Source organism: Quercus robur, chromosome 8 (genome assembly GCF_932294415.1).
Source record: "Quercus robur chromosome 8, dhQueRobu3.1, whole genome shotgun sequence".
Taxonomy (NCBI): domain Eukaryota; kingdom Viridiplantae; phylum Streptophyta; class Magnoliopsida; order Fagales; family Fagaceae; genus Quercus; species Quercus robur.
In genome coordinates this window covers 5,984,824-6,000,489 of record NC_065541.1, presented here as the reverse complement: position 1 = coordinate 6,000,489, position 15,666 = coordinate 5,984,824, and the positions used below count along the sequence as shown (strand labels likewise).

Genomic DNA, 15,666 nt, shown 5'->3' with positions numbered 1-15,666 from the left:
AAGCCAAAAGAAGAAGAGGATTGTAAAAATCTAAAAGAACATTATTTGAAGTCTGAATCAAAACTTTTACGTTGGAGAGAAAAAGCATGGATGGGACATGGGGGATAAGCATGAATCGACAATTTGGCCATGTACTAGGTACAACCCATTTTAGACTTAAGAGACTAGTGTCTGTCATAGTCCCACCCAGGATAATTTGATGAGAGATTGAGACCTCGTGATACACACTTTAGTTCTTATCCATTTTGGATAGCCATCTCCATTCCCCGCCTCCTCACTAATTATCTTATGTCTTATGAGTCCGCTCCACCACTTATAAGTTATAAATTGTGGATCACACATGTACGACAAGACAATATCTTATATGTTTGTGGGATGCATATGTCAGTGAGACACGATAATATATATAAAACTTTTACCATGCATGATTCATAATTTTTACGTGGCTCACAAGATACCACCTCCTTCACTTTTAAGTTTGAACATACATTTTTGTCGTGATAAATTTTTGATAAAATATTATTTTTACATGTGTTCATTACCGAACCATTTTTATTATTACATAAATCACAATATATCACATTTAAGATTTTTTTTTAATACATATTGTTTAAAATATTGGTATTGATTTTCCTTCTTGATATCAAATCAACCTCTAATTTTGAAGCATAAAAATGAAATCGTACTTTGAGGAAATAAATGGAAGAAAAATATCCTCATATTTTTTGTATTTTTTTAATTAAAGAGAAGGTTAAAATATGAATTTATTTTGTTTATAACTTATTGTTTGCGTGTTTTATATTTTAGCTTAGACCGGTTCTACAACTTGCCTAATAATTTAGATTCTTATAAAATCATCATTCAAATTCTTTAATAATGCACAACAATTATAATAGAGGACAGCGTGGGTCCACAAATATTGATTTGTAAATAAATTTAAAAAAAAGCCTAGAAAAAGTATTTTTAAGGAGTTTTTTTTTAGAATGCTAAATATTTTTAACACACACACGGAAAGAGGAAGAGAAGGTATTTTTAAGGAGTTAATTGAAATAAATGAGATCCATCCATTAAACATGTCTTGCAAATAAAATTTATTTTAATGGAACGAGAATAATGATTTTTTTTTTGGTTGATAATTGGTACAAGAATAATGTTAAGGTTGCAATTTTTTTTTTTTTTTAATGATGACTTAATTTAAGTTCATACAAAAATAAAAATCACCTAATTCATTTGTATTAGCGTTTATTTGAGAATTATTTAGTTCTAGTAGTTTATTTGCATAATATAAGACATAAAATTAAAATAAAGTTAGATTATAATAAAACAAACCGAAGATTATTTGAAATTTTTTTAGAAGATTTTTGAAGCATTTTAAAGAAGGATGTTCAAAATTTCAAATCACATGCAAACACTATATAAAATAAGCAAAAATTAACTTATAATCATTCTCAAATGTGAAATTTTATCATACAATATACAATTTTAATAATTATGAAAAAAAAAAAAAAGTGAAAATTTTTTAGGACGTATTATTGCTTTTCTAATTTTTTGAGGGAAAAAAAGATTGATCACAATTGAAATTTTGAAGTGAGGTCAAAAGGGGACCACACCTCAAAAAACAAATCACAAATATTCGCAAAGTAACTTGAAACTCTGTCTCTCTGACTGTGTGTGTGTGAGTGGAGCAAAGGATCAATGACAACAGTTGAGAATGGAGGAGTGGCATGTAATTACAGGCTAAGGAGAAGAAGCTACTATGGTTTCAGGGAACTGGGCTTACTTGAGAAGCCACAAATTTTGAGAATTCTTCGAAACGTTTCGATGATATCTCTACTCAGAAACGGCCTTTATACTCGCTGCCCATCTCCTGCTAGAAACACTTGCATTTTCAGGTTACCTCACTCTTTCATATATTTTTGGTTATTGGGTCTCTCTAAACTTTGTTTGTTTGCCAAGAAAAGAAGAGAAAGTTTTGATTTTGTTTCCTGAGAAAACTGAGGAAAAAGGCAGGGAGAGTTTTGAATACTGTGTGTTGTGCTGGTTTGGTTTCTGAGAAAAAAGGGGAAACTTTTGGATTAAAGTTAACTGATGCTGGTGTTGAAAAAGAAATGAATAGGGAAGTTTTGAATTATAAATAAATAATAAATGAAGAAATGAAGATTAGTTAAGCTGAATAATTAAGTGGGTTCAATTTGGTTGGTGCAGCTATATAATGAAATTTTATTATTGTGTGTCTTGGGTTGGTTTGGTTTCCGAAAGAAAAAGAGAAAACTTGGCTTAAAGCTAGTGCTGGTATTGGGTTTTGTTTGATTGCTGAGAAGTGTAGGGAAAATAAATAAAAAAGGAAAATCTGATTTTAAAGTAAATGAAGAACTTGGCTTAGTTAAGCTGAATAATTAAGTGGGTTCAGTTTGGTTGGTGTAATATAATTATATAAGCAATGAAATTTTATCATTGAGTGTGTTGTGCTGGTTTGGTTTCTGAGAGAAAAAGGGAATATTTGGCTTAAAGTTAGATAATGCTGGTGTTGGGCTTAAGTTTTGTTGCTGAGAAATTGTAGGAAAAGACATGTAAAAGGAAATTTGATTTTCTACTTTGGTTTTAAAAGTAAATGAAGAATTCAGCTTAGTTGAGCTGAATAGTTAAGTGGGTTCGGTTTGCTTGGTGCAAATAATTTGGACAATAACTGGAAATGAATATTATCATTAATATTAATTTGATAAGTGAGCTTGTGTTATTACTTTTGTTTGATAGTAAAAATTAATAACATTAAGGTTGAGCATAAGATACAGGGGCAACTTGATGCATTTAGGGGCCTTAGACAAAAATTGACTTGAGACTTTTCATATATTTAAATATGACATTTTTTTATAAAAAATAAATAGAATTACTTAAATTCTATTATGTTGTTTTAAATGCAAATTTATTAATTAACCATGTAGAATCTTTTTTTTCTTTAGAAAATTTATAGACACAAAAGATTGACAACTTTTCACAATTGTTGATGTGGGAGATTGGTAATGGTAAGTAAAAATGTGATGTTAGTTGTAAACTTAGATGAAAAAGGTTATATTTAAATTCTTTGTGTATTGCTCTTTTTTTTTTTTTTCTTTTTTTCTTTTTGTGAAAAGTGCTATATTCACAATATTTTCACAACAAATCCTAAATATTAAGTTGTTATTGGTTCTAATTTAAACTCACCTTTGAAATTACTTTTTTCCCTACTAATAATGACCAGTAACAACCTGCCACTTAGGATTTATTGTGAAAAATGTTGTGAACGTAGCATTTTTCTCTCTCTTTTCTTGTTTTTTTTTTTTTTTGATAAAAAAAATTATTTTATTTATTGGCTAATATTTTTGGGCTTAATGAATAAGTTTATAATATAAAAATTTACTTAATTGGCCAAAATTTGGGGGCCTTTTTCTACTTGGGGGCCTTAGGCGACCGCCTCACTTGCTTTCATACTAGAGCCGGCCCTGATAAGATACATACTCTTCTGAATTAATCTAAATATTTGTATAATTGTATTAGTTTCAAGTGTTGAAAAATCTATTGTTTTGTTAAATTTACTAGGAAATTAAATGGAGTTTCTAGGAAACAAAGTGCTAGTGTGTTATTGCTGTTTGATTGCTGAGAAAAGCTGTAAAAAGTAGATTTAATAGAGAAGATCCTTACACTGAGACTACGTGATCTCTGTCTTGCAGCATGATATTGGAGACATCTAGACATAATAGGGTCCCTGTATATGTGATGATGCCTGTGGACACATTTGGCTTTGATCCTTCAGGGAGTCCAAGGATTAGAAAGTAAGTTTTTTACCCTCTTAATTGTTAGATGTTATGTACATTATTGTATGTTTGTTCGTTATGTGCAGATATCTCCACCTACGTTGTAGTTTTAAAATTATCCTCTTGTCTTTTTAGTTTTATTTGGAATTTTGACGTTGAAGGGAAAGGGAGGAATTTTTTATGTGTTTAGAACACCTTTGCTAGAGGATTGACCTTGATGTCATATCTATCTTTTCTTTAAATAAAAGATGATGTTCTTCTAATAGGCTTTAGTTACCTATCATGACTTCTTCCAAATTTAATACACAAACTCATAGATTTTAATTTCTCTTGGTCCATGGTCTTATATTTGTGTTTTCTTTACAATTTCATTGGTGAGAAATAAACACTTTATATGTTGCTGCTGCTTTTTTCCCCCCTCAGAATCAAGGCCTTAACTGTATCTCTAAAAGCACTCAAGTTGGCAGGTGTCCGTGGAATTGCAGTTGAGGTTTGGTGGGGAATTGTAGAGCGTTTCTCTCCAGTTGCATATGATTGGTCTCTTTATGAACAGCTTTTCCAACTGATATCTCAGCTGGGGTTGAAGTTGCATGTTGACCTGTCTTTTCACTCAAATAGGCATACTTCATCTGGTGGTAGTGGGGATGTTAGTCTCCCTTTGTGGATTCTAGAGGTTTGGTTGTTAAACTTTGCCACTCTGCTGTTATGTGAGTTTCTATGATGCATGCTGGTAATGTGCAGCCCCATTTGACAGTTCAGCTTTTACATTTCCTTGAGTCAATGTCATTAGTCCTCATGATCCATTGTACCAATGGTGTGTAGCTGTCCTGATAGCATAAGAATGGCTATAGATAACCCAATGTCATCATTTCTTCTCTAGGATCCCTTTTTGCCCCTGCATGTCTTTTATTCTGTGTTCCCATTAGTAGACTTGATTTGTTTCTGATGTATATAAAGCTTTAAATGAAGGGGTACGGTAGATATAAATCAGGCCTTTATTGTGTGTTATTAAATTACAGAAACTAATGCTTTTTATTTTTTATTCATTTGCTAGATTGGTGAGCACAATAAGGATATATATTATCGAGATCAAAATGGATTTTCCAATGATGATTATCTTACTCTAGGAGTGGACCAACTTCCTCTGTTTTGTGGCCGGACTGCCCTCCAGTGTTACGAAGACTTCATGTTCAGTTTTGTTAACAAATTTGAGTCCTTTTTTGGAAGTGTGATTGAGGAGATAAGTGTTGGTCTTGGTCCTTCTGGAGAGCTTAGGTAAAGTTATAATAGAATCACAAGTATCAAGTTGAAGCCATTACAAGAGTTTCATATGAACAATTTCATGCAGATATCCTGCACATCCTTTTGGTGATGGCAGATGGAAGTTTCCCGGAATTGGCGAATTCCAGTGTTATGACAAGTACATGTAGGTTAAACTCGTTCCTCATAAATTATTAACTTGGTTGATATTGAAATTTGCTAATGACAAACTTGATTTTCCTCTTAGGATGGAGGACTTGAGGATGGCTGCATCCCAAGAAGGAAAGCCTCAGTGGGGAGATAAGGGCCCACAGAATGCTGGCTATTATAACAGTCTCCCGTCTGGGGTTCCTTTCTTTGAAGGAGGAGAGGATGGATTTCTTTCTGATTATGGTCGGTTTTTCCTTGTATGTATCCTATCCTATTCATAGTTGCTTACTTTCATGTTTTCATTTCAGACAGCATAGTCAGGGCTTTATATGTTATGTTTCACAAAAATGTTAACCATTTATTGGTTCCTTTCAATCTAGAACCCATGTATGTTGCACATATTGTGTTGAACGGAGGTGGGAATTAGTGTTGTTAACTGCGCAAGACTCATATTTATGCAAGTCTGGCATTTAAAACATGTATGCTGTCAGCAGTTAGATGTAACCCTAAAAGATCTAAATTTATACTTGGGAATAAGTCAACTTTTTTTGAAGACTGATGGATTGTATCAGGTGCTCATAAAAAAAAGAAGAAGGAAAATCCATTGGTGTCTGTTGTAGTGGTAAAGAATTGATGTAGGGTTTATCATGGGTGACATGTTTGTTTCCTCACTAAGAAAATTCATCATAGAACTGTATGCATAAGAAAACCAAGCATTTGTCTGGAGATCTGTGATTGGAGATATGTATTTTATTTGTATCTTCGTGTTGTAAAAATATTTATAATAAGGTCTTATGGATTTGTCATTTGTTAGCTGGAGCCTAAGGGTTATGAAAACTGATTTATCATGTAGAGTATCAGTAACCTGACTTAATTTTCCATAGGAATGGTACAGTGGTAGGTTGATTCACCATGCAGATGTTATTCTTGCAAAGGCAGCTAATATTTTGAAGCAGTATCAAGGCAATAAGAGAACTACTGTTACGTTAGTGGCTAAAATTGGTGGAATATATTGGTCGTACCACACAGTATCACACCCTGCTGAACTTACTGCTGGTTACTACAACACTGCTTGCCGGGATGGTTATGATCCTGTTGCTCTGATGTTATCTCGTCATGGTGCTGCAATGCATATTTCGTAAGATTCTAATTCTTTTGTTTCTTACTAGATCCATAGACCAAGCTTGACTTTGGATTTTTATGAATATTGTTATTGTGTCAAAATAACCTCTTGTAGCCAGGGGCTGCGCCACTTGAAGCTCAGGGGGTTCATTTGAAATGAACCCCCTGAACTGGCCCAAAAAAATATATTAATATAACTTTTATTTGACCCTTAAAATAAAATTTTTAACATGCTAATCCTAATTTTTTTTTAAGCCCAACTGAAATAAACTTATATATCATCCTCTTATCAGTATATAGGCCTTTTTAAACACACACACACACACACAAAAAAAAAGCCCAATAACAAATCAATTTGATCTAAAATCTTTTAAAAAAATAAAATAAAAGAGTAAAAAATAAAATAAGCCTAACAACAAAATTAGTAATTTGTAAGTCTTAATTCTTAAACCTTGGAAAAAGCCTATTTAGATCTTAACAAGTTTGAAATAAATCAATGAAATGGGAGATCAGTGAATAAATGATTGCTTAGTTGGGTACATTGAAAGAGATGTAGCTCGTAGGGTTGATAATGAAAATATCATGCAACGATTTCAAAATATGAAACCTTGTAAAAGGCAATTGTAAAACTTCACGTATTTGAGTTTTTTTTTTTTTGGTGATGTCAATCTGTTTAAGTTCTCTTCTGTTTTAGATTTTGTATAATTTATGTTTCTTATTGACCCCCTAGAAAATAATCCTGGAACTGCCAGTGCTTGTAGCATTCTCATATCTGAATCTTTTACTATAGCTGCTTTGAAATGAGAGACAGTGAAACCTCACCAGCATGTCTTTGCAGCCCAGAAGGATTACTTGAACAGGTAAGGGACGTCTTCTTGACTAATAAAATATGCTTCTGATCTTTGATTGTTAGAAATTTATTATTCTTCCATTGAGTCTATCCCTCTTTAATGCTAAATCCACGAATATGTTCTATTAACAAAATCTAATTTCCATTCTTCTGTATCATGTAAGTGGATGGCTATACTTTGGCTTATATATATGATGTGTGTGTTGGCCTTAAACATGTTTGAACCACTGAGCTTGGGGAATGTTAACTTAGCTGCATGTCTAGTTGTTTTCCCTGCAATTCACCTGTTTTTTCCTCATCTTTCAATTGCTAATGCATAAAGGTCATATCTATCCATCTTTCAATAGAGCTGATTATTTTCAATGCAGATTCGAACTGTTTCAAAGAAAAGGATAATCAATGTGATTGGAAGAAATAACAATGAACGATTTGACAAGGTAATTACCATTCTTTTCTTGATATGATTTTATTTCAGCTTCTTACAATTCTTTGTAACATATTGTCAAACCACAGTGTGTGTATTTGTACTGTAATCAGGGTATAATCAATAAAATATGATTTCATTGTCGTTGTTCTTTGCTTTTTCAACTTTTCTTTATAAGCAATATGAGTGATTTAGGTAAGTGTCTTATCCAGTCGAAACCACTTTTATTCATTTTTTTCTTTTTGATCCGTATCTTCACATGTTTCCTTTTCTTGCAGGCTGGATTATGGCAAATATATGCAAACTGTTACCATCCACGGTCAGAATTTGTAACATCATTTACATTTTTCAGGATGAATGAAAAGATTTTTAGGGTTGAAAACTGGACGAACTTTGTCCCCTTTGTTAAAAAGATGAGCAGAGAGTTGTAAAAATACCTCTAATTCTTTTTCTTTTTTCATTTACTAAACTATCAAGAGTGGTTGTTCCACTTCCATAGTTTTTTTTACTTTGGATTGGGTTGGGGGGTGGGGGTGTAAAAGTGTTTGTAACTTACTAGCCTATAGTGGTGGAGGACTTGATAGCCCATGATAAAGAGGGCAGAATTTGTGACAGACTTATTTCTATTTAATATTATGAACTCCATGTTTCTACCCAAAAAAAAAAAAAAAAAAAACTTACTAACTTATTGAATGCGAAGGATATATCTTTCTATTCAGATTTAGTGTGTACCGAGGACCTGACTTTTGATAATATTGGACATTTACTCAAAGTAACAAAAGCGTTATTAATGGCAAGATTAAAAAGGTAGAAATTAAAGGATTCATCGCTTTGGAATATAGCATTGGATGCCTATCTGACAATCAAGAACTCCAGCAGATGGAGGGGTATTTATTAGATGTGAAGCTGGTCTTGCAACCATGCTTGTTGCTCTTATGTAACTTGCAGCAGTTTCTTGTCCAGAAGGTGTAAAGTAAGCACCATTCAGCATCACATCTTCATCTGACCTCCAATTCCAATTCTGCCACTCCCCAGATTCTGAGTTTTCACGTTTAGTCACCTGAAAGATAAGTACATTTGAGTTAAAAAAAAAGTGTGTTGGAATCAGATTCAAGGGGCTGGATCATGCAGGTAAAAGTTTGGCTGAGTCTGATCAGATCTAAACTGATGCATGTCCTCCAGAACTAGCACTTGTTGGGTTAGGTGAAGGCTTCACCTTCTGTTTTCGGTTTGTTTGTCTTTGATATCTAGTTTCTATATGCTGGTTCAATCAATTTGTGCTGTTCTCTTTTAGTTTGAACTTTCCTTATGTGGTCCATTGTGTTTAACTCTCACACTAGCGACTAGGAGGATTGCGTACAATAAAAGCTCCCTATCTGTGTTTTAATGGTCTTAATGTTCTGTTTATCATTGATTAATGATAGAGTTTGTTGACAGAGAAACACTTAAAATGGCAATTTCATGATAGTTATGTACAATAAAAGTTCCCTATCTATATTCTAATGGTCTTATGGTCTGCTTATAATTGATTAATGATGTTAGTTGTACTTATCAAAAAAATTAATGACGTTAGTTGTAGAAAAAGGGAAACCCTTAATGGCATTTTCATGATAGTTACGTATAATAAAAGCTCCCTATCTATATTCTAATTGTCTTATGTTCTGTTAATAATTGACTAATGATATACTTTGTGTATCGTTGACTTCAGTCTAATTGTAATTAAATGACACCGACCAAGCTTGGTTGCAATTTCACAGGGAAACTGACCTCTTTTGTGGAGTTGTCATCATTTGCAATAAAGACATTTCCTTGGCTATTAATTGTGGGATTGGCACTTCCACCAATTGCATACATCTCCCATCCAGCATAGAAATTGTTTACAATGTGAAAATATCCATGCCTACACCTGCAAAATTTTGAACAATATATAGTTTAAAATATTGCATTTCTCCTTTCACAAAAGCTCATGGAAATTGAGATTAGAAAGAGAAGCATGAATCTGTGAATATTTGCACAAACTTTTCTGCTAGATTGATAATTCAAATACCTTGGCATTCTTTGAACCAGTCCTGCCCCAAAGAAGTTGAAGGCAATGGTAACTTGCATATTCTTGTCATCAAGGAAGTCATCATTATGACCCATGAGCATGACTTCATTATGATCAAACATGTAGCTGTTTGAGATTGTTATGGATGTTGATCCGTATACAGCATCAATAAGTCCATCATAGCAATTTGATAGTGTGCAGTGATCAATCCAAATATCCCTAGCCCCAAATATGGATATACCATCTCCATCTGATTTTTCATCAGAATGCTGTGGTGCTACCTGCCCCATGGCTTTCCATGCTGGTATGCAGTCATGTACGTAGATGTTATGTATGATGATGTTACTCGCATTTTGAATAGTTATGCATGGTCCATCTGATATTTGTATGTTAAATCCTCTACCATCAATGGTCTTGTATGAGCTCATGATAAGCTCTTCCTTTAAATTGATGACCATGTCATGATCGAAAATGATCCAGAGAGGTTCTTCTTGGACTACAGCATGCCGGAGAGTGCCTGGAACTGGGTTATCAGGGTCATCATTGTCTGAATCTTTGACAACATAGAATTCACCATCTCTTCCTCCAATAGCATTGCGTCCGAACCCTACTGCACAATCAGCTAGCATCTTGCGGTTGGTTTCCCAGTCAGGGTCACATCTCCAGCAGTCATCAATGGGGTTTCCAGTTCTGCATGATCCTGTCCCCAACTGCCTTCTTGTTGAGCTCCTGTTTGTATAGCATAGATCAAAGAACTTTAAGACATACAAAAGCAAGTCCAAAAATTATTACAAAGATACATCTTTATGTTAGCTGAATTTATAGAAGACCCTTATAATCATTGAAGAAAAAGAAGGAAGCATTCTTTAATTTTATCGTGTTTGGATTAACTTTTGCTGAAAGTCGGCAAAAGTGCAACTTCACTTTAAAAAAGCGAGGTTTTAGTAAGCTACATATAAGTAAATAAGCTAATAAACTAAAAAACACATGCCCATAAGCACACTTTATTAGAAATTTAGAATGAATACAAACCATTCAGTTGCTTCTGATATCTGCATCAATGTACGTGCAGAAGATGGAAGGGTGGCATGTAAGAGCAAAACTAAATAGAAGAGAAAGAAAGCAGACATTTTAGAGAGAGAGAAGGGGGGGTCTTTCAACTACAACAACATTGGTTGATTCTGAGAAGCTAACTGAACTACACAGATGATTTGATGATGTGGAAGCATATAAATATATACAACATGCAGAGCCTTTGTTCATTAAATAATGTGATAAATAGGTTAGGGAGACAATACATTATAGCTTTGCCTTTTCCCTGATTATGTTGGAAATGTGTAACTCAAAAAGCCAAGAATGAAGTTCAAACAAGTCCCAAAATTGGCAAAGGTAATGGAAGTGATGGTGGCATTAGCTGGAAAATTCAAGAGCCTAGTTGATATGGCGTAAAAAACTGTTGGGTTGGCCTTTATATCTTTGGCTTTGAGAATTTTGGTTTAGAAAAGGAAAATAAAAATAAAAATAAAAAAGAAAAAAGGAACAAGTTAGGAATTAAATAAGAACCGCAAAAACTGGTTTTCTTGATCATGTTGGTCCATGGAAAGAATGGACAGTTTCATAATACACCAAGTTTGGATCACGAATCTCTCTCTCTCTCTCTCTCTCTTTTCTTTTTTGATAAATTGGATCATGATTCTTGAAAATTCATATTCATTGAAATGGGATTTTTTTTTTAATATTATATAAAAGGATAGAGGTACATGCATCATTATTGACTTCAATTATATTGTTGAAAACCGAAAAGTTTGGTTGCAGAGTATCAGTATTCAATACTGTAATTCAGCAAAAGTTATGGGTCCTATTACTATAAGTTATCGAAGCAAGGCTAATTAACAATTGTACGTATAGTGAATTCAAATATTCAATGCCACATTGCTATTTCAGTCACAAGGAAAATACTCAAAATCGAAAAGTAATCTAGCACATGAAATGTTTAGTAATGTCCATGTAACCTTTTTTCTGTTAGATGCATCCTTATATAGTTATCCATACACAGACAAGTTTTAAAAGCCAATATGTTTATTAGGGAGGGAAATAGAACAAAATTTCTCTTCAAACTTATCATATATCTTTTTTTCGGGTATGAATTTTGAAAAAAAAAAAAAAAAAAAAAAAAAAAAGAAGAAGCTAATGAGAAAGGGAGATTTTATTATTAATTTATAGACTGAACCATGCCTGATTTGATTGTTTTTCTATATATTTATGTTTTAACTATACTGTACTTGGTTCTCAAAAACAGAAAAAGAAAAGCTAGAACATACTTGCTCTTCTTGTGTTCTCATCGTACAGTTTTTGGGTGTGAATAGAAATTCTATTTACACCCAGAAAAAAGAAAAACAAATGGTCAAGTGTTTAAAGACGTGTTTCTATTCTCACCCACACAATTTCAAAATTTATCTAATTATTCTAGCCATATTTTAGATTTTTTAAGGAAATGATTTTTTTTTTTGAATTTTTATTTTGGCACTTTGAAATTTACATTAGCTTTGCTATAAATGAATTTTTATTAAATTTCAGTTTATCTCATTCCATAATAAACAACTTCTATCTACAAATAATTTACAGTCAATCCAATTGTTCAATTGAACAAAGTGATATCTCTGTGCCAAAACGTTACATAAAACATAAAAGAAATCACCTCAAAACGGATAGTCATGTGCAAAATCAGGATTTTGTGAAAATTTTGACACATATTCTGACACACATATAAAAAATAAAGTTTAGCTAACTACTAACTCCCACAAAAAAAAATTAACATGAGTACATATTTTGAAAATTTAACCATTAAATTACATGTTATTTATGTTTTTAACACGCATGTCGAATTTTATATCAATCAGATATTATTTACTATACGATCAATAAACTTAATTTTTTATGCATAATTTTATATTAAAAAACTTGAAATTTAAACATTTAATTGATGATATAGCTATTAATTTTTTATTTTTTTGAAAAATTTTACAAGTATGGAGAATATAAAAATAAAATGTAATTCAATAATAAATTTGTCAAAATTTACATTCAATAAAAAAAACTATTGAGTGAAGTTATAGTCATTGTCTACAAATTAGTTTGTAGCTTTGTGCAATTTCTTACTCAGTATTCACATGTGAATCACTATTTTTTTTTTTAACTTGTCAATTGTAAGAACCTACATTAAATAATAATAATAATAACAACAAAATACAAAGTTTAGATCTTTTGAAGATATTAAAAGTTTCATTAAAACTTCTTACGTTGACATGCAAAGCAGAAGAATTCGAGTGAAGTTATAGTCATTGTTAACGAACTAGTTTGTAGATTTGTGTAATGTCTTATTCAGTATTCACATGTGAATCACTATTTCTTTTTCTTTTTTTTTTTTTCTTTTTAACTTGTCAATTGTAAGAACCTACATTAAATAAAACAAATAGTATAAATAATAATAATAATAATAATAACCAAAAAAATACAAAGTTTAGATCTTTTGAAGATATTAAGGCCCTATTTGGTTATCATTGAAGGTGGATTCATTTTCTTTTTTTATTTATTTTCTGAACTCATTTTTTGTTTCTCAAATCTTGTATTCATTTTCTCTCCCCAACCCACTTCATGTTTAACATTATTTTCTAGTCTAGTTTTTGCTTTTTTTCACTTTATATTCTCAATTGAAAATTCAACCCAATTGAGAGAGAGAGAGAGAGAGAGAGAGAGAGAGAGAGAGAGAGAGAGAGTTTTGATGGGATAAGTCAGTATTAGTGGGATCCACAGATTTGGTTTTTTTAAGAAAATGCCGTTGTATTCATTTTTTAGAAAATAAAAAATCAAAAAGTTGTATTCAGTTTTTGTATTCAAATCTTTTTTTTACTGAAAATGAAAACTAAATACAAATATAAAACCAAACAAGTTTTTTAGGGGACCCACAGATTTGGTTTTTTTAAGAAAATGCCGTTGTATTCATTTTTAAAAAAATAAAAACATCAAAAAGTTGTATTGAATTTTTGTATTCAAATCCCTTTTTTTTTCTTTTTTTTTTTTATACTGAAAATGAAAACTAAATGCAAATATAAAACCAAACAAGTTTTTTAGTAGTGGGTCCCATGAAAACTGAAAATGAATATAGAATACACCCATTTTTTTGCTCAAACCAAACAAGCCCTAAATTTTCACTAAAACTTATTGTGCCGATATGCAAAGCAGAATAATTTGACGTAATAGGTTTTTAGTAATGAACCAAACCCTCTTTAACAATAACAAAGTCGCCATTACAAATGATAAAACTCACTAATACAGCCGCTTTTATAGATTTTGGAAAGGCAAAATCGCATCTTGCAAAAGATATTCCTCAATTTTCTTACTGGGTTTTCTCTCTCTCAAAATTTTGCTTCTTCCTCAGTCACCAATCAAAATTCACAAAACCAATCCTCAAAACTCTCAAGAAAGACATGGCCATGTCCAACCTTCTCTACCCATTAAACCCAACAACTTTTACTCTCTCTCGTAAGCCACTTCACTCACCATTCCTATCTTCCTTCACCAACCAACCATATCTCATCACTCTAACTAACTTTGCAACCAAACCCAGAAATAAAATCCCAACTAAACCCAGAAGAAGTACACACATAACTGCCAAATCCAATGGTGACAACCCAGCTGACACATCTGACCGTTTAATCTCAGCCATTTGTTACTTTTACCCTTTTTTTGATGGCATTCAGTATGGTAAATATGTTATCACTCAGTTCACTCCCATTCAAGCTGTCATACAACCTTTGGTTCCAGCTATAAGGGTGTTTAAGAGCTTTCCCTTTAATGGGTTTTTGGTGTTTTTGACACTTTACTTTGTGGTCGTGAGGAACCAAAATTTTAGTAGGTATGTGAGGTTCAATACCATGCAAGCTATTGTGCTTGATGTGCTGCTGATTTTTCCTGATGTTTTGGAGAGGAGCTTTAATCCAAGAGGTGGGTTGGGGTTGGATTTGTTGATGAGCTTGGATAGCACTGTGTTTTTGTTCCTTTTTGTGTGTTTGATTTATGGGTCTTCTTCTTGCTTGATGGGCCAGCTGCCCAGATTGCCCATTGTTGCTGATGCTGCTGATAGGCAAGTTCTTTGATTTGAACACCCATTTGGACCTTATTTTTTAGCTTTTTGTAGCCAATTTGTAATATTGTTTTGTAAGAAATGTTCTAAAATTTTACATTTCAATGTTCTTTGGTTAAAAAAGAAAAAGTCATAGCTGCTATTGTTGTGTCATTATGTTTTAGTTTATATGAAAATGGGGATATTCTTCATTTGATGTTTGTTATTATTATTGTTTATATATATATATATATATATATATATATATATGGGGGAAATTAGGGAATTTCTCATTAGGAGTAAGACTGTCTGACAACTTCCTCTCCTAGATCTCACAGAAGCGAGAGCCTTATGCACTAGTAAGAACTTTTTCTTTTTCACGTTGTTAGGTACATGTTAAATTGAATGGATTGGCAATTATCAAAATTTGTGTTTTTGCTGTGCTTGGTGTTCCTACTAGAGGCAAAGGAATATCTTGATGAATCATCTAGTCTAAATTATTGTGTTATGGGTAAATTCATGCTAGTGTTGCTTGTTACTGTCAATTTGGGATGGTGTCACTGTATTACTTTGATAGAGAAGCAATGACAAAGGAAAAGCTCAGTTGCAATAGTAAGGAACTTGAAAACAGTGGTTTCAATGATTTATCTTTCTTCTGCACATCTAAGAGGTGCTGAGCAGCAGTGGCACCAAATTGGAGAGGGTATTCTACAGTTTACTTAAAAGTATCTTGACATGCTATTTGGTATTGCAGTCTTACTGGATGAAAGACTAAGAAGCCATACATGGCTAGTTATGTGCAATATTCCCAGCTCTGCTCAATTTGTCATCTGTGTCTGTGTAGAGCATTAGATATGTTACAGTTGTTTTTTGGTTTCCCTCATGTTGCTTGGGGAAGCC

General features: G+C 32.5%; 3 protein-coding genes across 4 annotated transcripts; 2 read left to right on the top strand and 1 right to left on the bottom strand.

The window, feature by feature from the left end:
• Positions 1 to 1,598: 1,598 nt before the first annotated feature.
• LOC126694319 (inactive beta-amylase 4, chloroplastic) lies at positions 1,599 to 8,211 on the top strand. Of its 2 annotated transcripts, XM_050390508.1 has the most exons (10): positions 1,604 to 1,892; positions 3,708 to 3,809; positions 4,215 to 4,464; positions 4,846 to 5,066; positions 5,140 to 5,217; positions 5,299 to 5,458; positions 6,086 to 6,339; positions 7,114 to 7,183; positions 7,542 to 7,610; positions 7,876 to 8,211. In XM_050390508.1, exons 1-10 carry the CDS (start codon positions 1,696 to 1,698, stop codon positions 8,026 to 8,028), a joined length of 1,554 nt encoding a protein of 517 aa, XP_050246465.1. In that variant the 5' UTR covers positions 1,604 to 1,695; the 3' UTR covers positions 8,029 to 8,211. The 2 variants fall into 2 exon arrangements, with proteins under 2 accessions (XP_050246466.1, XP_050246465.1); XM_050390509.1 differs by lacking the exons at positions 7,542 to 7,610; positions 7,876 to 8,211 and having other exon boundaries at positions 1,599 to 1,892; positions 7,054 to 7,163.
• Positions 8,212 to 8,368: 157 nt separating this feature from the next.
• LOC126694320 (putative pectate lyase 21) lies at positions 8,369 to 11,037 on the bottom strand. Its single transcript, XM_050390510.1, has 4 exons — positions 10,677 to 11,037; positions 9,645 to 10,373; positions 9,365 to 9,503; positions 8,369 to 8,657 (listed from the first exon to the last, which is right to left on the bottom strand). The coding sequence occupies exons 1-4, from the start codon at positions 10,772 to 10,774 to the stop codon at positions 8,421 to 8,423; spliced, it is 1,203 nt and encodes a 400-aa protein (XP_050246467.1). The 5' UTR covers positions 10,775 to 11,037; the 3' UTR covers positions 8,369 to 8,420.
• Positions 11,038 to 13,986: 2,949 nt separating this feature from the next.
• LOC126694318 (protein TIC 20-v, chloroplastic) lies at positions 13,987 to 14,940 on the top strand. The gene has a single exon (XM_050390507.1). It carries the CDS (start codon positions 14,132 to 14,134, stop codon positions 14,798 to 14,800), a length of 669 nt encoding a protein of 222 aa, XP_050246464.1. The 5' UTR covers positions 13,987 to 14,131; the 3' UTR covers positions 14,801 to 14,940.
• Positions 14,941 to 15,666: the final 726 nt, after the last annotated feature.

Coding starts and splice junctions, on each gene's coding strand:
- LOC126694318 (XM_050390507.1), top strand. CDS start 14,132: ATGGCCATGTCCAACCTTCTCTACCCATTAAACCCAACAACTTTTACT.
- LOC126694319 (XM_050390508.1), top strand. CDS start 1,696: ATGACAACAGTTGAGAATGGAGGAGTGGCATGTAATTACAGGCTAAGG. Junction 5,067..5,139: donor GGTCCTTCTGGAGAGCTTAG/GTAAAGTTATAA, acceptor AATTTCATGCAG/ATATCCTGCACATCCTTTTG. Junction 5,218..5,298: donor CAGTGTTATGACAAGTACAT/GTAGGTTAAACT, acceptor TTTTCCTCTTAG/GATGGAGGACTTGAGGATGG.
- LOC126694320 (XM_050390510.1), bottom strand. CDS start 10,774: ATGTCTGCTTTCTTTCTCTTCTATTTAGTTTTGCTCTTACATGCCACC. Junction 10,374..10,676: donor ATATCAGAAGCAACTGAATG/GTTTGTATTCAT, acceptor CTATACAAACAG/GAGCTCAACAAGAAGGCAGT. Junction 8,658..9,364: donor ATGACAACTCCACAAAAGAG/GTCAGTTTCCCT, acceptor CTTATCTTTCAG/GTGACTAAACGTGAAAACTC.